Source organism: Musca autumnalis, unplaced genomic scaffold, assembly GCF_047663935.1.
Source record: "Musca autumnalis isolate F117 unplaced genomic scaffold, ASM4766393v1 scaffold_1, whole genome shotgun sequence".
NCBI lineage: Eukaryota > Metazoa > Arthropoda > Insecta > Diptera > Muscidae > Musca > Musca autumnalis.
In genome coordinates this window covers 323868946-323896802 of record NW_027411644.1, presented here as the reverse complement: position 1 = coordinate 323896802, position 27857 = coordinate 323868946, and the positions used below count along the sequence as shown (strand labels likewise).

Below are 27857 nucleotides of genomic sequence, written 5' to 3'. Positions count from 1 at the left end.
TGTATAGATAATTTTCGAAATAAAGTTGTAAAGTTCTATATTGTCGTATATTTTTGATGATTAATTCAATTTACAACAACTTGTTTTGAAAATTCTTGTTCGATCAGCTGCGCATATGCATCTACCTTGATCATTGTGATATGTTTGAAATCAAAAAAAAAAAAATAAGTACAAACACCGGGATGTATTTCAGGATTTCGTGAAATCCAGTGGATTTTAGAGCGCAAGTGTAAACTTGGCATAACTCCACTTTAAAAATAATTTGCGCCTCGTGAATTACAGCAATGTTCGTATCTTTAGTTTGTATTTCTTTATTTTTTTAAACAAATTCTTATAATTTTAGACACTTTTTCATGTGCTCAGAAAAAAAGACTGCGACTGTAGGGATCAAAAAATTGGCTTGCTTGGCTAGGGATCCATAAGCGAGTGCTTCTAAAATTTATCGAGCGGAGTGCATTTTTCATAACTCCGTGTGGACTGCATCGAAAGATGTATTGAAATCATAACTCTGCATTGCACTACCTCCAAACTTTTTTGCTGGGTTATTATTCATACTTATACTATGTTTACATTTACGAAATCCACTCGATTTCAACTGTCAATTCCTTTGCGCATACGTCAAATGAAAACTCATCGGAAATCGATTGGATTTCATTTGACGTTTGAGCAATGGAATTGACAGTTGAAATCCAGTGGATTTCGTAAATGTAAACATAGTATTTGTAATGCAAAAAGTCTTTAAGACCAAAGTGCGCATTATACTATGTTTACATTTACGAAATCCACTCGGTTTCAACTGTCAATTCCTATGCGTATACGTCAAATGAAAACTCATCTGAAATCGATTCGATTTCATTTGACGTTTGGGCAATGGAATTGACAGTTGAAATCGAGTGGATTTCGTAAATGTAAACATACTCTTATGTTACACGCTAAAACTTTCATACGAAACTTTCCCATTATTTTGGCGTTCATAGATCGAGTTCCATACAAAAGTAATTTTATGAAATTACTGTAATGGGGAACTCGACCTAAGAACGCCAAAATAATGGGAAAGTTTCGTATGAAAGTTTCAGCGTGTAACATAAGAGATAGTATTACAAATAAATACAAAATTTCTTGTTGATAAATTCATGAATCAGTAGTGCGATTCTGTATTTTTTTTTAATAACGAACCGACATCGGTAGTTAACGAAAATATTCGGTTGAGTTAACGAATGTGCTATTCTGTAACTTTATGTTAACGATTGTAGAAATCGTTAACTCATACCGACGAAAATCGATAGGAAGGAAATGTCAAATATTATATTTTAATATTAATTAAAATGTATTTTGAAGCTGAAAACATTATTTCGTCGCGAGTACAAAACATAAAGCGTTTAAGAAGAAAACAATTCAGATTTTTGAAGGAATTTGGCTCAAATGTGTGTCTTTTGGATGAATACGGATGCCAGTAAAGAAGAATTTCTTAAGATGTTTTTATTGTGTGTGTGATTTAAAAGTAATAAAAGTGATAAAACCATCATTAATCTTTTTTAACAGCGCAGTTGTATTTTTTTAATTAAAAGTTGGGATCATATTTTGGGTTGTGCCGCTATGTATGGAAATTCAGCTTTGATATTTGACATGACTTAAGCAGCTTCAGTGATCGTGGATCCACGTTACCTGAGTTTATATATTCACTTCACGCCCATATTAAATGAAATTTCTCATAGCGGAGAGTATGAAAAGTTCGAAAATCCAAGCTTATACGCGATTTTTAGCATTCTGATTGTTAGTGATGCTGAGTTAAAATCTATAAGATTATCACAGAACAAAGTAGGTTATAGTAATACTATTCACGTGTTGGCCTCAATGCTAAATTAAAGCCAACGAAATCCTCCTAGAAAGATAGTGTTACGGACATTGGTATAGGTCTTACATAGCAGTACCACACTTGAGTTCTTTTGAAGCATTAGATAATGTTTTTACCTCTTTAGTAAGTAAACAAAGGTTAGCGTAGTCTTCATATGTAGGATAGCATGGGGCAGCTTCGCCACTGTTGCGCCTTGCCAGCGCCGATTTAATTGATGCTACATGAAGGTGGTCTAAAGGAAATTTATGAGTTAATCTAAGAGCAAAGAGAACTTTGATGATCTTTATGCAGATTCAATAAAATCGGCGCTGGCGAAAGCACAACAGTGGCGAAGCTTACCCATGTTTCATACATAGTTAACCCTTATGTAAACGCTTTAAGAAGATTTTTCTCAATAAGGCAGAATTTACCTTGTGTACACTCCTCATTAACACAACATATGCTCATATAAAAACGCCGTTTTTAAAAGAAATCAACAAAATATTGCAATAATGTACTGTCGTTAAGACTTAACAACAATTTTTTTTTGGTTGTTAACTTAACAATAATTTTCGGTAATTAACGACAAAATTTACCGACAAAAATTGTTAAAATTGGTATACAGAATAGCACTTACCGAAAATTATCGTTAACTACCGACATTCGTCGTTAATTCTGTCGTTAAGGAGTTACAGAATCGCACTACAGAAAATATGGACTTGTCCCCGAAAAAACTGTACCGCCTGCGGCTGCATCTGTGTGCACTGTGTTGCTGAGCTGAAGAATCTTTGTCTCTTCTCATCTCACAGAAGAGATGAGAAGGTGGTAAGATCTGTCAAATAGAAGTTCAGCCTTTCACAAATGACATCAGGGAAGGTACCTGACGCCAAGATCATACAATTATCCGCAAACGTTACGATCTCAACGCCGTCTGGAGGTCCTGTTTCTGCCGTAAACACATATAGGCTTACTTCCGTAACGTCAGTTGCTTTGTTAATGTCTATAAATGTCTTAACCACCCTATTCCATATCGCTGTTATACAGAGTTAATTCGAAGTATTGGAATCCAAAATGTCACTGATGAGCATTTGAAACGCAAAATGCACACAAAATAAGCATCAGGTTGAAAACTGATGCAAAAATGTGTAAAAATCGAATCGAATTTTGATCTGTAGGGAAATTCTTTATCTCATTTTTCGAATTACCGACAAAAATCGGTGACATTGAAATGTTTATAATTTCAATAATCGACAAATATTTTCGATGAGTTGACAACCAAAATAAAGCTGTCGCTAAATCCTGCCGATAGCAACAGAGTTGTCAACTTTTATTGACATTTTTCATTCATAATTTTACCGATTTTTGTCGATATCTCAAAAAATGAGTACAGTAGTGGGATTCTGTAACTGTAGTGGGATTCTGTAACTTTTTTTTTACCGAACCGATATTGATAATTAACGAAAATTTTCGGTTGAATTACCGAAAGTGCTATTCTGTAACTCAATGATATCGATACAAAAATGTTAGCGACGAATATCGGTAGAATGACGGAATTTTAAAGAAGATGGACGTCATTTCAAAATGAAAAGCGTATACGAAGTATATAAATTATTATAATTTTTAAACGTTTCTTGTTATATTTAGGAGAAATGGGAAAAATCACACTTTAAAGGAAATAATGCTCATTCAAAGTTAACATAATGCAAATTTCTAATGAAATTAATTAAATGACTATTGTATATAAAATGATTATTTTTCAAATTACATCGTACAAATTAAAAATCGTAGTTAAAACTATGAATGTTATTTTCATTGTCAAATCCATTGGATATACGTATAAATTCTCATAACCCGGCAAGTTCTAATGTAAACATGGTGTAATATTGGACAAATTTTTCAGAATTTTTCTGATGTGGAGGGGTATAGAGTGAAACGGAAGATGTAGAATCCCAATATTTTGAACAGGAATATTTAAATTGCGATGATCTGTTATTTCAGAATTACGTATTATCAGGGAATATGACGACCATGGTGATATTCTTCTTTCTTTTAATGTTGATGCTAATCGAAACCGCCAATACATTTTTATAAGGGTAGCAAATGTTACGGAATATATCCTTAAACATATTTTGTTCGTACTGAAAATAGTTATTATTTTCTCCGAGGGTTTTCCCGCAATTCTGGAGATTTCCAAATGAGCCCCAATTTCATCCATTGTTTTATAAATTGTATCCATTTCCAATTTGTCATAAGCTTCCTATAACTTTGATTGAAAGGATCCTCCATATGTCGCAGAATTTTCTTTTTTGTGCGTAAAGAAATCTATCTCAGCTTACCTTTTTATTTGTCCCAATTTACATTAGGCGAGTTTACTTGCGGCAATTGTCAGTTTGTAGGTGTCGTGTCTCATCCGGCATCAAATTAAAAGAATGTCATCAAGTAAAATAATGTCGGCTTTGACACTAAAAGGCTCCCTTTTTGCTATAGGCTGACAACCCGAACAAACCATCTAACATCAAACGGCAGTAATACAAACAAAGGCGACGACCAAGTAAAAACAAATCCAATGTTGCTTAAGTTTGATATTGAAATGTGTGGTGTTTATTCGCTATAGAAATAAATTAAGTTTATAAAATTAAAATGACAAGTTGTTAAAATGATCTTACATGTTTTAGTTGTCCAGCAAAAAAGGACAGAATCAACGCCTGAAGGGCCTTTTATAGATTTGAAAAATGTTGCTAACAATTACATTTACATTTTACATTTACATAGACAATAAAAACAAACTGCAATAAAAATTATTGTTCATAGGACAAAATATTGTTCACTGGACGTTTTCGAACTTCAGGATGCGTTGCCAATTCTAAGGTGACCATCACCGACATCCCCGCCCCCGTGAACTGACCCAGAGGGGGAGGCTTCACCAGAATCTTCATCAACATCCAAAACGGCAAGTTTGGAAATATTCCTTTTATAACAGCCAGAGCTAGTATTGCTTTGCGCTGCAACCACATAAATATACTGATATTATCTTCCACGGGCCATTGTGATTCCTGACGAAGTTCCAAGTTATTTTTCCACCATCCGTCTACATCATATTTTACTGAATATTTGGCTGTTGTTGTCTCATCTGCGGGCTTTAAAATATTCGGCCACCATTTCCAATGACTTCTCTCACTGCTATCGAGGATCCATCGTACAACCGTGTATGAATCTGTCCAAAAATAAATTATATTAAGATTTTTCACATGATTAAAGGCGATTAAATCATTCATATGAACACTCATAACTGCCATCTGCAGTTCTAGCTTGGTTATGGTGCGACAACTAGCAGATTTTTCCATTACCACCGAAACATTAATTCCAACATCACTTACCACACACCAATACGCTACCGTTGCCATTGCTTCTTCGCTCGCATTTGCGAATATATGTAAATCAACTTTTCTATTTGAAAAATCCTTAAGATAACGTCTTGAAATACGAAATCCCTCCAACGTATTTAATTCAGTTAACCATAACTTCCAGTTATTATATAAATCGCTAGGCAACTCCTCGTCCGACTCTATACCCGACTTCCATACTCTTCGTATCAACATTTTACAAGCAACCACAAATTTGCAGATAAATCCGAATGTGCCATAAATAAACATTTTCAAAGAAAGCATGTTAGCGAAGTCTAAAATGAATTTATCACATTTGTACAAATTTAAACGAAAGGAGAAAACATCTGGATTTGGCAACCAGTGTATGCCCAAAATCCTTTCAACAACATTTTGGTTCAAAAACTCACCGCTATCGTTGACTCCGCTGGCCGATTCTCCACACGCTTTAATTACCATCTTAGTATTTGACACAATATTTCTCGACACAAAACCTTCTACACTATGAATTCTAATCACGTCTTTTATCACCTTTGCGGCTTCTTCTTCATTTTGGAAACAGTCGTCTACGTAATGAGTATTAAAAATTTGTTCATCGGCACGAGTTGAATTTTTCACAATCACATTGGCATTCTCAATTGTAACATTAGAATGTGGCAGGTGAAACAAGGGGTCTGGATTAGATAACAATTCTTTTACATTTACTTTTCTGGCATAGCTCCTCAAAATAGGGCAACATATTCTTTCACAATGTGCACTGCAATGTTCACTATCTCGAACCATTTTATTTTCCATAATATACAAATTTTTCAAGGCCATATCATTGGAATCTGGGAATGGAGGTACGTTTTGTTTCCACAAAAGACATTCATAGCGTTCATCATTTTTTCTTGATTGGCTCTTCAATAATTTCACCGCACATTCATCATCAGTTGGCAATATCTTTTTTGTATTCACCTTTGCATCAAGGATTTTCACGTCACAATTATTTTGCATCATACTCATTTGTCGTAGGTTATCTTCTGGACTGTCTGTAGAAGTGGCACACATTCTGACATGAAGGGCACGATTTTTGGTTGAGGCTTTTTCTCCAGGCGTTGGGCCATAAACAACAACACCCAATCTGGTAGTGGTTACAATCGGTCCAGCGGCAGACAACGAGCGGGGCACATCCAGTGGAACTGTCAAAAAACAATGGTGTAAACTGATAATTAATTTTGGTTGCACATTTTTATAATTTACAAATTTTATTTTCGATACATCGACATTGTTATTTGTTACCAATTTTTTAATATCACACGATTGAATGGGCAAGGACATATTTGAAGTGGTATAAACATTTTTCATGACATATTGTCTGTCGCCTCTTCCAATACCACTTATTGTCACATCCACTACTTCAGAGCTCTCCACTACCGAATGATTATTAAGCCACTCTAGGGATAACTGTGCCGTGTTTCCTCGTAATTCCAGATCACTTGCAATTCCGCTGTCTAGCATTGTAACATTCGCACCATCATCTATAAATGCATACGTGGAAATTGTTTTATTTTTTCCGTACAACTTTACGGGCAATATTTGGAAAAGTATGCTACCGGCACTACTCACGGCATGACAATTTCTTTGTTGTGGCTCCACTTTTCCACTATCGTTTTCATTTTCTTCATCGGCATCCACGTCATAATGCAGTAAAACATTATGGAACATTTTGCAATTATTTTTACCGCAACACACTCTATTTCGACACTGGTTCAATTGGTGGCCTTTTCTAAGGCAGCAAAAACACAATTTTAATTCTTTAATTTTGTTCCACTTTTCGTCCGTCTGCATATCTGCGAATTGTTTACATTTTGTTATTGACGTGCAGACCCCGTCGCACACACTACAATTATTGACGGCGACACATGCAATTTGGCGGCTTGGCTTCGTGGGTTGCTGGCGATTAGTGGACACGTATGGTGCGTATGGGAGGGTATCGTGGACGATGTTAGCCACGCGTCGTAATGTTTGCAACCATGCACTGAAATCTAAAATAGAAGGCGATTCATTTAAAGAAAGGCATTTTTCACCCCATTCCATTTGTCGGTTTATTGGTAATTTCGCTACAAGTTCACTCAGTAAAGATGGGTTATGTAAATGATGTTCTCCTCCAGCGTTTTTCAAAAATGTTGCCATATTTGAAGTTTTGGTGGCGAAATTTATTAGGGCATTCAAATCGTCTTTATCCAGTGGGGGAATTTTACGGACTTTCATAATCTGGCTTTTGATGAGTTGCTCTGGTCTTCCGAACATCTCTTTCAGGTTAATCATTATGGCTTCAACGTTGGCAGAGCTCCCCAATAATGGTTCCACCGTCTCTCTTGCATTACCTCTTAAAGCGTCTCTTAACCTCATAATATTGTGCAGGTCGCTGTACATAAACTCATTTGTGGTGCTGTAAAAAGACTCGGAAAAAGTTGGCCATTCTTCTGGCAATCCTGAAAATATTGGAAGAGGATAAATTTTCTTTTGAGGCATATTGTTGTAATTAGTATTTGCAGTATTAATGGAATTATTTGGTTGTCCCTGTGCTTGCATGTATTGTACGGACATTCCTTGCGTTACGTGCGTCGGCCCTGGTTGGCGTATAATTGACTGTGGCATGTTAGGCAACGGCGGCGGTATTTCCAGTGTTGGCGGCGTTGTGATGTGTTGTGTTGGCTGTGATATTGGTTGTTGTGACGTTAATGGCGGCTCCAAAGGCTGATCAAATATTTGTTGTTGTGATGTTTGTGGCTGAGGGTTTTGGACGGTCGTTTTTGGTTGCTGCGATGCTAAAGTTTTCACCATTTCTTCCTTCAATTGCAGCATCTGATTTTGAAGCAATGTTTGCATTTGTTGTTGCATTTGTAGCTGAATTTGTTTTTGCATTTTTAGCATTTCTTTTCTCATCTCGGTTGTGTCCATTGTGGTTAATTTTTCTGTCTGTTTTTGTTTCGCTGTTTCGCCGGCAGCTGACGTTGTTGGCTTTGCTGTAGACGGCTGACTTGCTGGTGTGCTTACTTCTGTTTGTAAGCGGGCACCACTTGTAGTGTTTGTTGGTGTATTAGGCGGTGAATGTTGGAGACTCATCTCAGTTATGTATGCGTCGAATCGGACTGGGGGTTTTCCTTGCGTCGATCGTTTACTTCTCTGTTGCTTCTCTTGTGACATCAAATGGACATAAGTGAATGTAAACAAATAACATAAACGGCTTAACAACAAACTGTTGGGGATTCCTCAAACGATTGTTGTTGTATTTATTGAATATCACATATACTGCTTGACACACACAATTTCACAGATTGTAACTGCAGCTTCTTCGGCTTGTAGTAGATACGATTAGGCGAATAGGCACATCAAAAGAAAAGATATTTCATCTAAATTGACTCATTAAACAATTTATTAACACAAATCGGCTTGACAAATGACGAATGTTTGATATCAATGGCTCATCAAACGTCGAATAATATATGTAATTTCTGGGGCTGATGATGCAAATTGGCTCACAAAACAGTTGGTTGACACAAATCGGCTTGACAAAATGACGATTAACAATGTTTGATATCAATGGCTCATCAAACATCGAATAAAAATATAATTTCTGGGGCTGATGATGCAAATTGGCTCACAAAACAGTTGGTTGACACAAATCGGCTTGACAAAATGACGATTAACAATGTTTGATATCAATGGCTCATCAAACATCGAATAAAAATATGTTTGATATTAATGGCTTATCAAACATCGAATAAAAATATGTCATCGAATAAAAATATGTCGTGTCTCATCCGGCATCAAATTAAAAGAATGTCATCAAGTAAAATAATGTCGGCTTTGACACTAAAAGGCTCCCTTTTTGCTATAGGCTGACAACCCGAACAAACCATCTAACATCAAACGGCAGTAATACAAACAAAGGCGACGACCAAGTAAAAACAAATCCAATGTTGCTTAAGTTTGATATTGAAATGTGTGGTGTTTATTCGCTATAGAAATAAATTAAGTTTATAAAATTAAAATGACAAGTTGTTAAAATGATCTTACATGTTTTAGTTGTCCAGCAAAAAAGGACAGAATCAACGCCTGAAGGGCCTTTTATAGATTTGAAAAATGTTGCTAACAATTACATTTACATTTTACATTTACATAGACAATAAAAACAAACTGCAATAAAAATTATTGTTCATAGGACAAAATATTGTTCACTGGACGTTTTCGAACTTCAGGATGCGTTGCCAATTCTAAGGTGACCATCACCGACAGTAGGTGAGAGAGGGTGCTGAGAGGCAAAGGGTTACCATATGCCTCACCTCTCTCTCCTAAAAAATGACAATTGCCGCAAGTAAACTCGCCCAATGTAAATTGGGACTTTGCCATGAAAAATATTCCAAAATGATTTCATAAAAAATTGATTTTCATAGATTTTTTTGTTTAAAATATGAAAGTTCTTTTACGTCGGTAGACTTAACGACTCCTTTTTTTTCGTCGGTAACTGACCGATGATTTTCGATACTTACCGACATAAAAATCGGTAAAATTTGTATACAGAATAGCACTTACCGACAAATATCGCTAACTATCGACATTTGTCGTTAATTCCATCGGTAGAGAGTTACAGAATCGCACTACTGATTTTTGCTGTTACCGACAAAAATCGATAAAATTAAATCGCAAAATTATGACTAAAAACTTAAAGAAAAGTTGCCATCACTGTTTGTGTCGGTAGAGGCTAGCGACTACTTTTTATTCATCGTTAACATACCGAAAATTTTCGTTAATTATCGAAATTATAAGCATTTCAATTTTACCGACAATTATTGATAACAGCAAAAATGAGTTACAGAATTCCACTACTGTAGTGAGATTCTCTAACGCATTTTCTGAGTTACCGACAAAAATCGGTAAAATTATAATACTTAGAATTTTGTAAATTAGCAATGTTTTTCGGTAAGTTAGCGACGAATTAAAAGTAGTCGTAAAGTTCTACCGATATCATTTTTCAGTCATAATTTTGCTTTTAGTTTTACCGATTTTTGTCGGTAACTCAAAAAATAAGCTAGAGGAACCGTTTTTCACACATTTTTGTAGAATTCGTTTTTTAGTCCCAACAAAAAAGTCCAAATTTACATTCGACAAGTTTCTTTGCGGCAATTGTCAGTTTGTAGGTGAGAGAGGGTTTTGAGAGGCAAAGGGTTACGTCTTATTCCAGACTATGAAAATGTTCATGTACGTGAAAATAAGTTTATAGGCAAGAGGTGTGAAGGGGGTGAAACTCTGTAATCTGAAATTATTCTTTGTGTTTAAATTCGTAACTCTCAAACCAATGCAAAGCAAGGAAAATATCAAAATTTTCATTTGATTTCATATATGTTACGTGTGTGGAAATGAAATTTTAGATGAAAATGACTAAGACATGGTACACAATTCATAGCAACATGATTCATATTTTCATACTTTTTATTTTCTGATTTTAAAGAAAGTTTTGTCCAATAGACGAGTAAAATTAATTGATATGAACTGAAAAACTATTTGTCCTTCTTTCAGATATCTATTTAATATTTAATTACATTATTTTCATTCATCTTTTCTATTTTTTCTCACAATTTTGGTGTTTTCATCAAATAAAAATATTTTTCTATTTTCAAAATTAACCAGAGAGAGTCCTGCCAAAATAACTTTTTGGTATACAGACTTTCTGGCAGGCATTTGATTTTTGTTTCTAAATTTGTACGCGAATCTGAAACGATGGGCAAGAAATGCAGCTGTAGTAAAAGAGAAGAAAAAATTTGCTATGATTTGAATGTATACTAGTCGTTAAACCATTTACTTTTCATTCACGTTTTGCAGTATTTCTAAAAATATTTGGGTTTTTAATACATTTTTAAATTTTATATTTTTTCTGTCATAATTAATTTATTTCGATAAATTCTCTCATTTGTTAGAGATGGGACATATTTTATCGTCGTTCTGAGAGTAATTTAAATTGAACAAAGTACACAAATCGTTGTTCGTTCTCAAAATTTTGTATGGGAAATGAAGTAATTATATCGTAATTTGGGGTCGAACAACGAATAGAGAACGAATTACCGTCAGTCTGAACATGGCATAAAGAGTTTTTAATGAAAAATGTTCATAGTCTGGCATAAAGGCCCCCACTCATTTATCAGTCTGTGCCGTCAGTCCGATGAACCCTTTCTGTATGTGTGACTGACAAGTGTGTAGCACGAACCATCAGTCAAGTCTAAAAATCTTGAATTTCTCCTCCAAAAATGAATGAATTCTACGTTTTTTGTGTTCCAACACCAACATTATTTTCTGTTTTTCAAAATTATTTATTGACAATTTGAAAATAAACGCAATTCACCCAGACTGATGGGGGTTCATTTTGAAATCAAAACTATTTTGATTTTCATCAGTCTTGGAAAACTCACACATACATTCTCAAAATTTCAAAAATGTACACATACTACCATAAATGCTGGCAGTCAGACTGACTAATGAGCATGGCAGAACTACCAGGTAGTGGTATCACACCAGCTGATCGAATATGAAAAGTCAAATCCCTTTATAAAAAAATTATTTTTGTTGTAATTTCCCCAACAACATAAAGAAACTTTTGACATAACATATTCAAAATTTTACGATGCCACTACCTGGGTAATTGTGCCATGCTAATGAGTGAGGGCCTTAAGACTTACCATATGTCTCACCCCTCTCTCAAGCAAACTGACAATTGCCGCAACGAAAATTGCCTAATAATTCTACCTGTAAATTATTGTACCATGGCCAAAAAAATTTGCTCTACCGTACCAATTCCTTCTCGATTTTCTAATTCCCGTATACAAATAAAAAAACTCCTCTTTACGCTAAAGCAAAATTTAGCCATGCTAATTTATTTAAATCCGATAACAAATTGCTTTATTTTGTTTTTAGGCTTTGTAAAAAAATGTAACATATTTACGTAATTTTATATTCATGTTGGTTGATTGGTTGTTCTTAGAAAATAGTTCGCAAATTACTAAAGAAAAATAAAACAATAAGTAAAAAGAAGAAGAATTAATTACGTAGTGTCTAATAATCCACCAATTTCTTTAATTTTGGTGGAGCTGAAATAACAACACGACTACGACTAATAGACGTTGATGTTGTAGAAGAGGTAGATGAAGATTGTTGTTGTTGTTGGCGTTGCTTCTGGGAATCGTCACCACGATCTCTATTACGATTTCTATCTCGGTCCGAACGATCCCGTCCATCACCAACATCTCTGTCGGAACGGTAGCGATCACTGGTTCCGCCGCCATGCCTTTGTCTTTCTCGGTCCCTGTCCTTGTCTCTATCCCTTTCTCTGTCACGATCTCTTTCTCGTTCTGTCCTATCTCTGTTACGGTCACGATCACGTTCATTTCGGGAACGTGAACGTCTGTGACGGTCATCATATCGTGATCGATCCGAAGCGGCGAAACGTGAAGATCGCTCTTGACTTGAGTCGCGATGTCGCCTGGAACGAGATATACTTCGTCTACGTCGCCTCGAACTACTACGTCTATTACGGGATTGCGAACGAGATTTTGGTTGTCGGCTAGAACGACTCGGTGATCGTTTAACTTCACGGCTACGTGATCGTCTTCTAGTTACTGGAGAACTACGTTTGGTTTCCTGTTCGGTTCTTCGCGTTATTGGTGATTTTCGCGATCTTTCACTGCTACGAGATTTACTCCGTTGTTCTCTAGCACTAGCTAAAGCAGCAGCATATTCCGAAGCTTCGCTTTCAGAAGCCTTACTGTTTGGCGTGCCATAACGATGTCGTATTTCACGTTGTCTGAAAGAAATACACTTTAATTAATCTGAAATAGTCTCCAAATTCTTGTTTACCTTCTTCTCAGCTTAATAGCCAATTCACGCATTTCCTCATATCTTTCCTGCTGCATTTGACGTTCCCTTTCGGATTTTTCAATTTCAGCCTTTTTGTCTGCTTTATCTAAAAGAATCCAGAAAAATATATAAGTATAAATTGCATTCCATGAGGAACTGGTTCTTAGTATTAGAATTGTCGCTGTACTGTACACTTTTCGCTTACATTGCTTATTAAGCAAATTCTGCATTTTCTTCTTAAGACGTTCACGCAAATTCAAACGACCACTGCCACTGGAGGCTGTTGCTGAAGTGCCACCTCCGGCTCCTCCTGCACTTGTGGAAATACCCTGTAAAAGCCACTTTAAAAATTAAATCGAGAACAACAAGACAAAGAAACAAATTATATTGAAGCTAATGTCCGATTTAAAAAGAAAAGAAAATCTGTCCATGGCATAACACAAATGATTTCGGTTGGTCAGTTGGTCTATCGATTGTTGAAATTGTATGTCACTGTCGTCAATGTTCAGTTTCGTGGTAGATTTTGATTTGCTAATTTCACTACGTTGATTGTGGTCCTCTGTTGTTGTGTGAAGCATTGCAATTATTTGTTGGTTCTTACTGACTTTGGTCTCGGGAGCATTACTAACTGATGTGGCCATTGTTGAGTATTTGCCCGTTTGAAGTTTACCCTTGTATGCTGTTGACGTTGCAGTTGAGGTTGATGGCAAAGGATTCGATTTCTCAGAGCTGGAAGGCGAAACAAAGGCAATTATAATTATCAAAGATTTTAAGAAGAATGAACGATTCTAAATGCGCTTGGTGGATTCAACTTTACACTTACGTAGTGTCCATATCCATGGCTTCTTGAATATCAGTATTCTCGGCTGATTTGGCAGTTTTCGAATCATCTTCTGTGTCCGACTCGCTATCAGAAGAGGATGAATATTCACCACGTTTGCGACCGTAATAGCGCTTAAGGGGTGGTGGTGGCGGTTCAATGACCGTAACCACCGGCACATTTGCAATTTTTGCCGCCGTTGTCTCATCAGTGGCAACAATTGGCGGAGGTGGTGGTGGAGGTTGTGTAGTCATTGATAATATTTCCATTGTACTCTCCATGGGTTTAATTGTCTTTTCCAAAACCTGAGGCGCAGGAGATTTCTCTTTAACCGGTGACAGCGACCTCTTTCTAAGCTTATCATGTTTTGGACTATGTCTAGACCTTCGTGAAGAAGAACGATGAGATGGAGATACAGAGCTTCGACGGGAGGATCGACTCGATGACCTGGATGTATAGCGTCTTCTTCGAGATTTCGATTTTGAATGGGACCGTGTACGAGATCGCCTATAGGGGCTCCTATAACGACGAGAAGAATGGTGTCGTCGAGATTTTGATAGTGATCGGGATCTCGATTTCGATCGTGAACGAGATCGCGTTCTTCTACTACTTTTGCGACGTCTTTTGTAGGATGGACTTCTGGAACGTGAACGCCGCGTACTCCGATAGGTTCTTTTACGTGAACGGCTACGAGAACGACTACGACTTCGTGAATAACTTCGACTTCTGCTCCGTGATGTAGTCTTCTTAGCTGATGACTCATTGATTTTTTTCAATTTATCCAAGTTTTCTTTAACCTTTTGTGCATAGGTTGTATGATGAGCCGAAGAAGTACTGGCATCCACACATGCAGCACCCAATGTAGATCCCTTACCCAGAGTTATAGTAATTTTGGAATGGGGTTGTAACTCATCTTCACCCCCAAACGATGTAATGTAGGTAATTTTTTCCGTCGTATCTGAGGGCGAAGGTGATCGCGAATCGCTCTCTTCATCTTTACCCGTATTGTCTTCTTTTGCAGCATAACTGGGTGGACTGAAGGTACGGCGAGCCAAACGACGTTCCTTTTGGGCCCGTCTTTCCCTCCTTGATTTGCGTCCACCCAAAAGCATTTTTTCTCTTTCCTCTTCCCTGGCAATGCGTAGGGCGTCCGCTTCATCAGCATCCTTTGTCAAATATGAATAAAAATCATTACTCAGCATGCCATAATTGCGGCCACAGGCATTTAACTCATGAGCCTGGGTCGTATCCAATTTGGAAACATCAATAGAAACATCCATATCTATGTCAGAATCTGACTCTGATTCAGAATCATTTTCAGTCTTTTTGGAACTTGTAGCTCCCGCATGTTTCAAATGAGCAAATGGTTGTTGGGTGTCAATAACACCAGCAATGCTATTGTCAGTGGAATCATCGTAAGAATAACCAATAGCCGCACCAGGTTTTTGGGCTTTTTTCTTTGCTTGATTAGCTTGACCCATTGGGTCTAATGGGGCATTAGCCCCAAATTGTTCTTCCAAAAATAGTTGATGAAGAAATTTTTCCTCAGATAAATTGAGGAAATCATTTTGTGCCAATATCCGGTAACGTTCATAGTTGCACTGACGTTCCTCTTGGGATAATTCGGATTCCGTGTCGTTCGTTTTCGGCACAGGTGGTATATAATCTAGATGGGCACGTACATCAAACCGATCAATAAGATTGTCATGTTGACCCTGCCAAGGAACACTGTAAGATAAAAAATAAATGTATGTGTAAATTATTTACATTCACAAGGGAACAGTGTATGATTGGTTTTAAATTTAGGACACCATCAGGTTTTGCGGAATTTTTGAAAAATTATGGTATATTAATAATTATTTGAAGATTAACGTATGAATTTTCAAGAATTCAAGGATGTTTAAGGAAATATTTTGTCAAATAGAAACTTCAACACTATTTAGACAAGATGCTAAACGTACCATAATTTAAAAACTGTACCCTTTTTATTGAATGAATGTCGTTGAACTCTAATCAAGTGTAATTACATTATGCTTATATGAAAAATGACTATTGTCTGCACATTTACTCGCAAAAACTGCCCGCCCAGAAGATGAAACGTTCTGAATATTTGCAAACATAACATCTGCTTAACAATTTCGTTCAAACACATAATTGTCTACAATCCTTCAATTCAAAACCAGTTGTAATTATTTTCTATGAAATGGAAACTACAACTGTCTCAAGATGAAATCACTGCTGTGCCAAAATGAAAAAAGGGGTGTTTTATGTAAGAATTGCATTGCTGCACTTTAAACCCGTTTAAACCTTTACAACATCTAACCGAAATTCCCATGCATGCTTTGCAAATAAGGAATGCAACTTCGCTACCCTTCTTATGGAAACAAGAAAAACAAGATATCGTAATGAAACATGAATTCAATATCACTTGCATGATTGCGGCTCCGTCTCCAGCTGCTGCCACTGCTGGATCTAAATGTATTTTACATCTTCTTCCGTGGATTTGTATGAATTGTGTGGGATCAGCTTGCTGTAAAATAGAGTGAATTCCGAAGAAAATAAATTAATAATAAATACAATGACTTCAAGCATGGTGTTAACTTACAATTTTTTCATAAAAATCCTGTCTGCGTTCGGCCCGGCGTCTGTAATCCACAATCAGGCCTCTAATCTTACGTTCTTGTTTGCGGGCTTCGTGCCACATTTTTATATTTTACTTATGTTAATTATATTTACACAGATCACTCCAATGTTAAATTTATTGAAATTGTTGAAAAATATATTTTTTAATACATTTTCGATTTCTTTTTATTTTTATACTTAAAAGTTGCGTTGTTCCTTCAGCACATCGACTTCGTTTCGCTCTCACAAATAGATCTGTAGATTGAAAAATGAAGGAAAGGAGGAACGTGGATCTATAGATCGAAAAATGTCTAGTCAGATGTATTGCCACATTTTTATATCTATAGAAAATGGGTTGCCAGATGGATCTGTAGAGCCAGCCAACATTGAAGCTCAAAAAACGGAATTATATGAAGTCTGTCTGGTTACTTTCCCAGCAAGAAGTGTCCAGCAAGAACTTTCTCAGAGAGCAAGGGGTTTTTATTCTCTTTTGCTAGAAAATTGTAAAAAGTAAACAGACACCTTTCCAGCAAAAACCAGCAAGCAATCAGCTGACTTGCCAAAACAGAACAATTTGTCCGCCAACAAAGGAAGCAAACACATTGTATTTTATTAAAAATAAAAAAGAAAATGAAACAAAAAAGTATTTTTCCACTTTACAAATTTGTTCTCCATAAAACAATACAATTAGACTATGTTATTTCCACAATAAAATTGTTTTTAATGTTCACAAACATAAATCAACAAAAAACTAAAAACGGCTGATTGATTGTTTTCAGGAAGAAGAAGAGCTTGCAAGTGCTTGCTAGAAGAAATTTGTCCAGCAAGAATTTGCAAGCTCTCAGTGAAAGAACTGTCAAAATGTCTCTCTCGAATCGCTCTCTTTTGCTGGTTTTTTGTGTTAACAGACGACTTCCAGCAACAATTGGTACAAATTGTTACAAATTTTTGGGTAACCAGACACAGCTATGGTCTGTTCCTTTACTTTTAAAAATGGTAACAGTAGCAAAAAATGGTAAAAGTGGTGAACTGGTCTCATATAAATTGTATGCTTTTTAAAGTAAAGGAACACTTTGCAGGTTAAAAATGGTAAGAAATGGTAACCTCAGGCACGTAAAGGAACAGAGCTATAATAGCTCATTTAGACTAGCCATAAATCCTCGACTGGATTTAATAAATCCAGTACAAATCTCATTGCATTTAGATATATATTTTGGAGGATTTAAATGGCAGTCAGCTGATTTTTGTTCATAGCACAATTACCATGGTAGATGCATCAGCCCATCTAAACGAATTTTAAGCATCAAGAAAGTTGTTGTGAATTGGATTTGTCTCAAAAACATACGGAAAATTATAAATTTATTGTTTAATATTGAAAATGATAGCACATTATGCCACTAATGCAAACTAATGAACCAATAAAGAAATATTTTATCGTTTATACCCTAGACAGACGGCAGCGTTAATTTGCATTAACTGCCTTAATTCAAATTAATTCGTGCATTATCCACATTCTTAATGCACAAAATCAAAGGAAATTTACAGCGTGTTTTTGTAAAAATGCTTGCCTGTCACACGAACCGTTCGTACTAAAACGTATACGTTCAAAATTTGGTTCTTGTAAAATTTTACGAACCATTCGTTTTTTTCTGAAAGCTTTCGTCTATTTCATAAAAGCTTTTATATTTCAGGGTTTCCATGATACTTATTTTGTGAATTTTGCATAGGCATCTGCACGTAAAATGTGTTACTTGATGGCAACCCCGATAAACAGATGGCAAACAAAATATAAGAAAAAAAATGTAAACAAATTTGTCCAAAAAATATTGTGATAATATGAAGAAACGGAGTGGTTCTATGGAGTGGTTCTATGGAAATAAATAAAATTGCATTCCCCATCAGTTTTCATGTGTTTTGTGTCACCTATTACTCAAATTATTTAATTTTCATTCGAAACGATGGGTCTTTTCCATTCGTTTATTTTTGACGTATTCGTTCGTCTGATTTTGTTACGAAAACCAAAAAAATACGAAAATAAAAAGCTTTCATTTGTTTGTCACACGAATACAAACTTCAATCGCTATGAAAACCACATTGTGTCTTCGTTCATGAAATTGACGAACGAATGGGCAAAAACTTTTTACAAAAACACGCTGTTAAACTGGATTAAGGTATTTCAATATGGCAATGCTGTAAAAGAGAGCCCATATTCATGTTGGAGAGAGGGCATATTCATGCTCTGAGACACAATTTGCATTGAAAATCAATTGTCTTTTGTCAAATTTCCATGTTTAACCCTCCGTTGGACACCTGAGTCTAGCCAGGCCTTTTTCATTTTATTTTGCATTTTAAACTGGGTTAAAATAAAGCTATGGACCTGAGATTTCAGGTAGCTTCATGAAATTTTCTTACCTTTCCAACGAAAGAAACTTGAAGTCAAAAGGATCACCAGAAAAGGAGCTACAAGGATTTTTTGACATACATATCACATTCGTAACAAATGAGTCTGGCCAGACCGCACCTATTTTTTATTGAAAAATTTCCAAATTTTTTTCTTAAAATTGGGTTTTTTTTGCATTATTTGACAGAAAGAATACCATTTTCTGAAATTTGTCGCATTTCACCCTACCATGTCTTCAAAATTGCCCGTAAAAAGGTCGCAAAAGTAGGAGATGGTTTTGAAATCAGTGTACATACCACAACCTAAAAAAAATCCCTTGGAAATAGGGTTACACATTTATTTTAGACAATTTTACAAATAACTGGACAAATAAACCCCATTACAAAGCCTTTATGCTCTTTTTGTGGAGTGGAATGGTTCAAATATAGGAAATCCTTAGGACATATGCCCTCATTCACCTATTGATATTATCGTTATTGCACTGCAATACGCTGTAAAGTTATAAAATAGACCCTATTCATTCAGAGTAATACCCCAAAATAATATATAGTGCATTAAAATTATATATAAATAGGATTTTCGAGCATAGGGACAAGAAAAGTACGAATTTGTACTCCATAGGCATATGTCCGTTTTTACTAACTTCATAAAATTAATTAAATTTGGTGTTTTCGGTATGTTTTTTGACAAATAACGATTATATATGTAAGATTAGGATCCTTAAAACATATTCTACAACTTTTTATACGAAAATATTAATTAAGTTTACTAAAAAATTTACAGCCAGTTTCTGTATGTCGAAAGAAGAATGTGTGCGAATGAAACACGTCCAAACTCTTGTGTGTTTTTCATTTTGTTTTGTTTTGAAGCAAAACCAAAGATAAAATTATTTCGAAAACTAAAGTTTGGGCGTGTTTCATTCGCACACATTCTTCTTTCGACATACAGAAACAGGCTGTTATATTTATTTCATGGGTCTGGCCATGGTACAATCATTACAAGGTAGGACACAGCAAACATATGATTACAATTTTTTCCTGAGGTCCTCCTATTGTGTCAAAACAGTTTTGACAAAGCTGACAAATGACAAACAAAATATATACATAAATAAAAGAATATCAAAATAAATATAAATACATACATATGTAAATAAAAACATCAAGAATTATGGAAAGCAAGAATTGTGGATTATTGTTATGGATGGGTGTTGTCTGTAATTAAGCAATAGGACCAGATGGTTGGACTATGCCGTGTCTGTTGTAATTGTAGCTTAACGATGTCCAACTTCCGTGTTGTGTCTGTTCGCTCTTTTTTTGCAACTTTTAATCGAGTACGTACCTTTGCTGTAACTAGGTGGTTATCTTACATCCATCACGCTAGATGAATGCCGTCCATCTATTTGAATTCTTGTTTTTGATCTGGAGTCAGCCAGGTTTCGCGGCGAAGACTATCACCTCACCTCAAGATTGAACAGTTTAGCTTTTATTCGAATTGTAGTCTTTCATACGTGGCACCATGTGTTTTAACCACCGACTAACTGGAAATCAGCAACATATGATTTATATCATGCAGCTAATATACAGGGCGTCACATTTAGATGTGGTTGTGACGCCTTTCGCTGTTCATCATATTTCCAGTATGACTGTAATATCGGTTTTGTACTTTGCAAACAAACCTGCGAGTATGTAAAGTGTACCTTCTCTTAAAGAGTCCGAACACTCCAGGTGCAGGTTCGCAGATTATGGTCCTTAAAACGTTTGCAAGAGTCAAGTAGAAATAGGGTTAAGTTCGGCTGAGCCGAACGTTTTATACCCTCCACCATATCGGGAGGTACTGTTCTATTTTAAATACCAAACATCCTTAAAATAATAGAAGATTATAAAGATTTTCTTAAACACATATAGCGTTTTATTTCATATAAGCTGTTTAATAAACGAAAATCAGAAGTGGGTTGCATTTTAATAGCCAATGACTCTCAAATGCCCTTGTCATTCATATCATGCTCTCCCGAGTGGGAGCTTATTTTGCTCTCAAGGCTGTAAATGTATGTATGTAAATGAATGGTATTGGAACCGCAGTTTTGTGCGACAGCAGCTGCGAGTCAAAAGTAGTTTCAAAGCCAAATTTTCACCATAACCAGGAACCAAATTCGTTCAAATATCAAGTTACGTGCAACATGCAAAGCATCCTGTAAATTACGTTCAGTTTCAAATAGAATAGCACCTCTCAACAGAATGGTACAAGCTTTGGGATCCTTGCATTTGGTAGTCAAGTTATCATTACCAATTTTCGTGATTTCAAAGAGACCATTTCTGGCGGCACTGCAGGCACGGGCAATGCGCAAATTACCACTTTTACCCAAATGTCTAATGGGAGTAATACAAATATTATTTCAGAAAATATGAAAACAATGCAGACTGACAAGACTTCAAATGAACAAAACTTGTTGCATTTGTTATTATAATATTTGAAGTTATAAGCAAACCAGCTTCAGAGTTGTTTTTTTGAAATTTTGTCAACCTGCCCAACCTTCTAATAATTGAACCATGGGTCTGGCCAGACTCATGTGTTACGAATTAGGGATACGTAAAATCGATTTCGGTTAATCGATTAATCGACTATTAACCGTAAAATTTCCAAAAGTCGTAGTCGACTATTGACTGAGCGAAACCGAATAATCGATTATTCTTAGTTGACTTTCGGAAGACGGAGTCAACTATTATTCGTAGTCGGCTATTAATCGTGGTCGACTATTAGCCGTATTTGACTATTGGGTGTGCTAAAACCGCATAATTGACGGTACTTTTTTTATACATAAAACCATCACGGATCGCATCAACGAAAATGGTTGATTATAATCGGTTTTCGGCGGTTAACTATTAATCGAAAGTCGACTTTTAGAACGCTCTCATATAATCGACTAAAACCGAATAATCGAAAAACCGATTATTGCATTTCACTGCGTATCCCTATTACGAATGTGACAAACAATATCGGTGTCCAACGAAGGGTTAAGAAAATAAAAAAGGGAAACAAATCAGAAATTTTCGCGTTTCTTTCAAATAAGTAGTGGTCTTTCTCGAATAAAATAGCAGCTAATCGTTTTCGCGCCTTCTATCAAATCTATTTTAAAAAGTTTTATTTTCACAAGCATTTCATTACCCACCATACCAATTTTATCGAAAATAATATTGTTACGAATGTAACTGATAGGTTTAAGTTAATTTAGTTTAATTTCCGTTAATTTGAAAATTTGAATTGTAACGTAAAGTTTTATTACGCAGTCACTTTATTTAAGCAACGACAATAATTACCACGTAGAAATCTCTTCATCATTCTAGTTCTTTACCTTTCATTGTTGTGCTTTTGTTTTGCCATAATCATGTAATTATCGTTTAGTTTGTTACTTCTTTATTTCTTGCATTTGCTTGCTGTTGTAATTAGAGGCAAATTTTGGAAAAATCAGCGAAAGACTCGAGAACATTACGCAAGTTATTGAAAAGCGATTGGAGGTTGTGGAAAACCATTTAAAGAAATTGGATAGACAGTTTCTGGCCCACGACGAGAAGTTTGTGAATCTGGAAAAGAAAATGTCGGAACTGGAAATCATAGGAGGTCAAGTGCGAGTTATTGATAACACTCTGAAAATCAAGCCTCCGGAATTCGACGGATCTACATCGTTTGATGTCTTCAAATTACAATTCGAGGCGGTGTCTTCGAGAAATTCGTGGAACGACAACGACAAGGCGGTACGACTACTTATGGCATTGAAGGGCGGTGCTGCTGACGTATTACAGAATATTCCCGCCGCTTCTAGAAACAACTATGGAGATATAATTGCAGCTCCCGAACTAAAGTACGGTGGCGGACATAAGCAAGAGACAATGGTGAAACCTCAGGCTTGCAATGTGCGGAAGCTGGAAGTTGAGGACAACAATCCTCAGACCGTTGTCGAACTAATGAAAGATGCACTAATGCAGGTAATAGATAAAGTGAAACGAAGGGCTGGCAAAACGAGAAGGACTTGCTACAACTGTCGGAAAGCTGGACACATTGCACGAGAATGCAGATTGCAACGACCAAGGACCAGATCTGCCTCACCGCCTTTGAAAAGCGAAGACTAACTTGTGGCTATGAATCCGAAAAATGAGACATCAGGTGAATCAAAAAAAGTGAATTCCGTCAATCACGAAGCGCCGCTGGCAGATGATGAAAACGATGGTCCCACAATCTCTATAGCCATAGTCCAGCAGGAGAATCACAACTTAACGGCTAAAGGCTTTATCAATGGTGTATTGCGTACCTTGACATTGGACACCGGTGCAACAAAGTCCATTGTTAGACCGGATTTGGTAAAAGGGAAGGTATTGCCGTTAAATGGAGTCAAATTGAGGACGGCCACAGGCGAGACTACAACGGTTCATGGAAAGGCCTACCAAAGGCTGAGCATGGGTAGAAAAACTATAAATTTCGATTTTATAGTGGCCGATATTGTGGACGAAGTTATACTTGGTGTAGACTTCATGATTGCCTTCGATATCAACCTGGACATAAAGCACCGTGTGATGACTTGGTCCAATGTGGAAATACCGATAAGTGTGGGCTACAAAGGCAGAATCCGGCGAGATCGCTGTCGATGTCCGTACGCTGAAGGTGGAAGCCGCCGAAAATTGGCCCGTAGGAAAGCGGAAAAATCCAGCAACGAGGACGAGAAAGCGAAAATGTGCGTCGAGGAAAGGTCCATCGAAAAGCGGCCGTACAACAAGGAAGGACAAGTCCGATGACGACCAGGTGGCACTTAGGAGGGTGACCGAGAAAGAAGATATAACGTCACGATACCTGGAGAGAAAAGAGCGAAAGTCCAAAGCTAATGGCGTAGAGGGTACATCTAAATCAGTTGCTACCACTACGGAAAGAGAACTGTGTCTAGTCCAGAGGAACAGGCTTAAGCGGGAGGCAGTGTTACCAATACCCATACTACCGAGAGGTAACTGTGTCTATTCGGGACGAACAGGCTTAAGCGGGAGGCAATGTTACGAATGTAACTGATAGGTTTAAGTTAATTTAGTTTAATTTCCGTTAATTTGAAAATTTGAATTGTAACGTAAAGTTTTATTACTCAGTCACTTTATTTAAGCAACAACAATAACTACCATGAAGAAATCTCTTCATCATTCTAGTTCTTTACCTTTCATTGTTGTGCTTTTGTTTTGTTTTGCCATAATCATGTAATTATCGTTTAGTTTGTTACTTCTTTATTTCTTGCATTTGTTTGTTGTTGTAATTACGTTATTACTGTGTTTGTCCACTGTATTGATCTTTCCCCATGTGAGTCTGGTTGTTCGCTTAGTGCGAATGTGTCGCCATATGTTCTAGATATTTCTCGAACAGGGTGACTTTGGGGTATAAATACAGGGGAACTGGGAATGACGAGTTAGTTGGGTTTTAAGCGTTGAACTGATCAGATCGGTAAAAGAAGTGCTGCGTGCTAACTAGATACAGGCTGTGTGCTTATGGGTACTTTACACGATATGTTTGTTGCATATGAGTTGTCACTTCTCCCATACAAAATGTATATGCAAAGTGACTTCTGTGTGTTCGTTGTACAGATTCGAGGTGTTGCCATATGTTCTAGATATTTCCCGAACAGGGTGACTTTGAGGTATAAATACAGGGGAACTGGGAATGACGAGTTAGTTGTGTTTTAAGCGTTGAACTGATCAGATCGGTAAAAGAAGTGCTGCGTGCTAACAAGATACAGGCTGAGTGCTTATGGGTACTTTACACGATATGTTTGTTGCATATGAGTTGTCACTTCTCCCATACAAAATGTATATGCAAAGTGACAACTCATATGTAAAAACATATCGTGTAAAGTACCCATTAGTAATTAAAGTCGGTTACGAATAAGTGAAATAAAGCATTGTAGAAACGTAATCTAAAACGAACCCTGTTTTATTTGGTACAAATCGTACTGGGGAATAAAACAACGTCTACACGGAGATTAGTTAAACCTAATTCCGTAACAATATCTTCTTCAAATGTTCCTTTAGAGTTTTGCGACATTTTTTAATATTAAAAAGACTCAAAAATATCGCGAATAAATTAAAATTATTTTTGCGTTATAGTGGTGAAAAAGTCAATGGTTGAAAGTATATTTGATTCGCATATTTTGGCGAACTTATTGCTCTGTTCCTTTACGTGCCTGAGGTTACCATTTCTTACCATTTTTAACCTGTAAAGTGTTCCCTTACTTTTAATAGCATACAATTTATATGATAGCAGTTTACCACTTTTACCATTTCCTGCCACTGTTACCATTTTTAAAAGTAAAGGAACAGACCATATGTAAAACTTTATGAAATGGTCTGCTGGGTACAAACAAACAACACAAACAGCTGTTTCATAAATGCAGAAACTATCGTCTGTCAGGGTAAAAAGTTAATTCAAATTAAGGAATTTTTAATGCAAATTAACTCTGTCGTTTGTCTAGGGTATTAGACATTATAAATATTACACAATTTTCACATGTAATTCGAATAATTTCAGTTGTAATTCGAAACATTTCACTTGTAATTTGAGAATTCCAATTGATTTTCGAATTATTTCATTTGTAATTTGAAAATTTTATTTGGAATTCGAATTATTTCATTTGTAATTTGAGAATTCCATTTGATATTCGAATTATTTCATTTGTAATTTGAAATTTTTCATTTGTTATTCGAATTATTTCATTTGTAATTCGAATTGTTCCATTTGTAATTTGAATTTTCTTCATTTGAAATTCCAAATGAATAAAATCGATTTACAAATACATAGAAAAATTCAAATTACAAATGGAAAAGCGATTTCGACTGTATATCAAAACAAATTTAATTTTTCCGCTTTGTTTACAAATTTTAACAATTTATATTATTTTTATTGTAACAATTCACCGATACATCTACCTTGTTTCATGTGCCAGCTTGCAACTTTTTGTTTTTTTCTAGCAACATCTTGAAAAAAAAAGAGTTGTATACGAGGATTTATGCCGGATTTAAAACAAATCCACTCAATACTAGGATTTATTTTTGTATGGGAAATCTGGTAGATTTTCGCTGGATTTAGCAAATAAAACCTGATAATGCGCTAAATCCTTGTAATATCTAATTGAAATATAAATTCACTTTGATTTTGTGCATTAAGAATGTGGATAATGCACGAATTAATTTGAATTAAGGCTGTTAATGCAATTTAACGCTGTCGTCTGTCCAGGGCATAAAGGTGTGAACAGAATGAAATACGCAGCTTTTTTCACGCTCAGTTTCATGTCAAAGATTAAAGGCCAAGTACTACCTAATTCAAGTGCTGCCTAATTAATTTGAATTAGGTAGTACTTTGTCTTTAGACTTTTACATGAAACTGACCCCCATTATTATAATAGCCCGGTTACACTATTGAAGGTTAACCCACTGGGTTTAATAGATCCAGTGGCTTAATCTTTGCTGGTTACACTTAGCTTTTCGAGAATATAAACTGTCAGCTGATGTTTGTTTACGTATACATACAAAACAACTAATAAAGTCGTGCTTTACACTTTTGCAATTTCTCGTATGACAATTTCTCATATTGGTATACTATACACACAGGGATACATTTTTGTATCATGGTATCAAGCGTACTTTTTGTTTAAAAAAGTGTCTAAAGTAAAAAAATAAATAATTTTAAGATTTTCAAATAACTTTAGATTTATTAACTCCATAAAATCTCATGCGACCAATCGTAAACGTGTAAAACACGACTAACTCTGTTGCAAAAACAGTTGCAACTTTTGGTACTTTTTGAGTAGAGTTGGATTTTTTTGCACAAATACCGAATACAACACTGTATTTTTGGTGGATTTGTGCCGGATTTAAAATAAACCCAGTCGTGAGTGGATTTAATTTTTGTATGGCAAATCTGGTCAGATTTGACCAGATTAAGCAATATATCCTCATGAAGTGGGTTAACCCGGCAAAAAGCTGTAGTGTAACCGTGCTATAAGTCTTCTTTTGTTATAGTTTGGATTTACCGAACAGATTTATAGAGGAACTTCTTGGCATTAACTTGCAATGTAAAAGTTATATTTTAAATGCTAGATGAAAGTTTCAATTCACATAGGCTGAGAGTATATCTCTGTCGGCAGTCGTGTGCCCCCATACATTTTTTTCTGTGAAATATTGGCTTATAGTGACTTCGAAAAATTGTCAAAAGTTCTGAAAAATAAAAACTTTAAAATCTTTTTGTGCAGAAGCTTTTTTATCGAATCACTTTATAATTAAGATTTTATGCAATCATAGGTAAAAACTCATCAAAATATACCGGGATACGAGGTCATAACCCTAATGTACAGTAGCTCTTACCCCCATTATTATAAGTATTCTTTTGTTATAGTTTGGATTTACCGAACAGATTTATAGCATACCGATTAACTTAAAGTTAAAAGTGATGATTGAATTTCAAGGAGGAGCTTCTTGGAATTAGCTTTCAATGTAAAAATTATATTTTCAATGACTCCAAATTGGTTTATTTTGCATTTTCAAATCCATCACATAGTAAAATAACACATATAATAATGGCCCTGAGCGTGATAAAGCGGCGTATTTCATTGTGTTTCTACCTTATCTCCATCTATTGATAATTTTTCACAATTGAATTTGCCCATCTATAGGAGTTGGCATTTAAAACCCAGTGGGTTTGTTAAATCCGGTTATATTTAAACGTACTATAAAATAGTTCTTTTCGTCCTAAATATGTAATAAAAAGGACCCACAACAGTACTGAATGGTTTATATTTAAATTTTTATTATATTTTTTTCTATTTTAGAGCGTTTTCAAAATATAGTTATGTTTTTCCTGAGAAAATTTTATTATACAATATTTTTA

At 35.7% G+C, this 27857-nt stretch overlaps 2 protein-coding genes across 3 annotated transcripts; both read right to left on the bottom strand.

Annotated features, from left to right (window-relative positions):
* Positions 1 to 4407: 4407 nt before the first annotated feature.
* Positions 4408 to 7109, bottom strand: LOC141390097 (uncharacterized). Of its 2 annotated transcripts, XM_073962616.1 has the most exons (3): positions 6813 to 7109; positions 5212 to 6737; positions 4408 to 5048 (listed from the first exon to the last, which is right to left on the bottom strand). In XM_073962616.1, exons 1-3 carry the CDS (start codon positions 7045 to 7047, stop codon positions 4974 to 4976), a joined length of 1836 nt encoding a protein of 611 aa, XP_073818717.1. In that variant the 5' UTR covers positions 7048 to 7109; the 3' UTR covers positions 4408 to 4973. The 2 variants fall into 2 exon arrangements, with proteins under 2 accessions (XP_073818717.1, XP_073818716.1); XM_073962615.1 differs by having other exon boundaries at positions 4408 to 6737.
* Positions 7110 to 12098: 4989 nt separating this feature from the next.
* LOC141390096 (uncharacterized) lies at positions 12099 to 16869 on the bottom strand. Its single transcript, XM_073962614.1, has 7 exons — positions 16536 to 16869; positions 16363 to 16460; positions 13934 to 15658; positions 13716 to 13839; positions 13316 to 13439; positions 13111 to 13216; positions 12099 to 13057 (listed from the first exon to the last, which is right to left on the bottom strand). Exons 1-7 carry the CDS (start codon positions 16632 to 16634, stop codon positions 12310 to 12312), a joined length of 3024 nt encoding a protein of 1007 aa, XP_073818715.1. The 5' UTR covers positions 16635 to 16869; the 3' UTR covers positions 12099 to 12309.
* Between the last annotated feature and the right edge of the window lie 10988 nt (positions 16870 to 27857).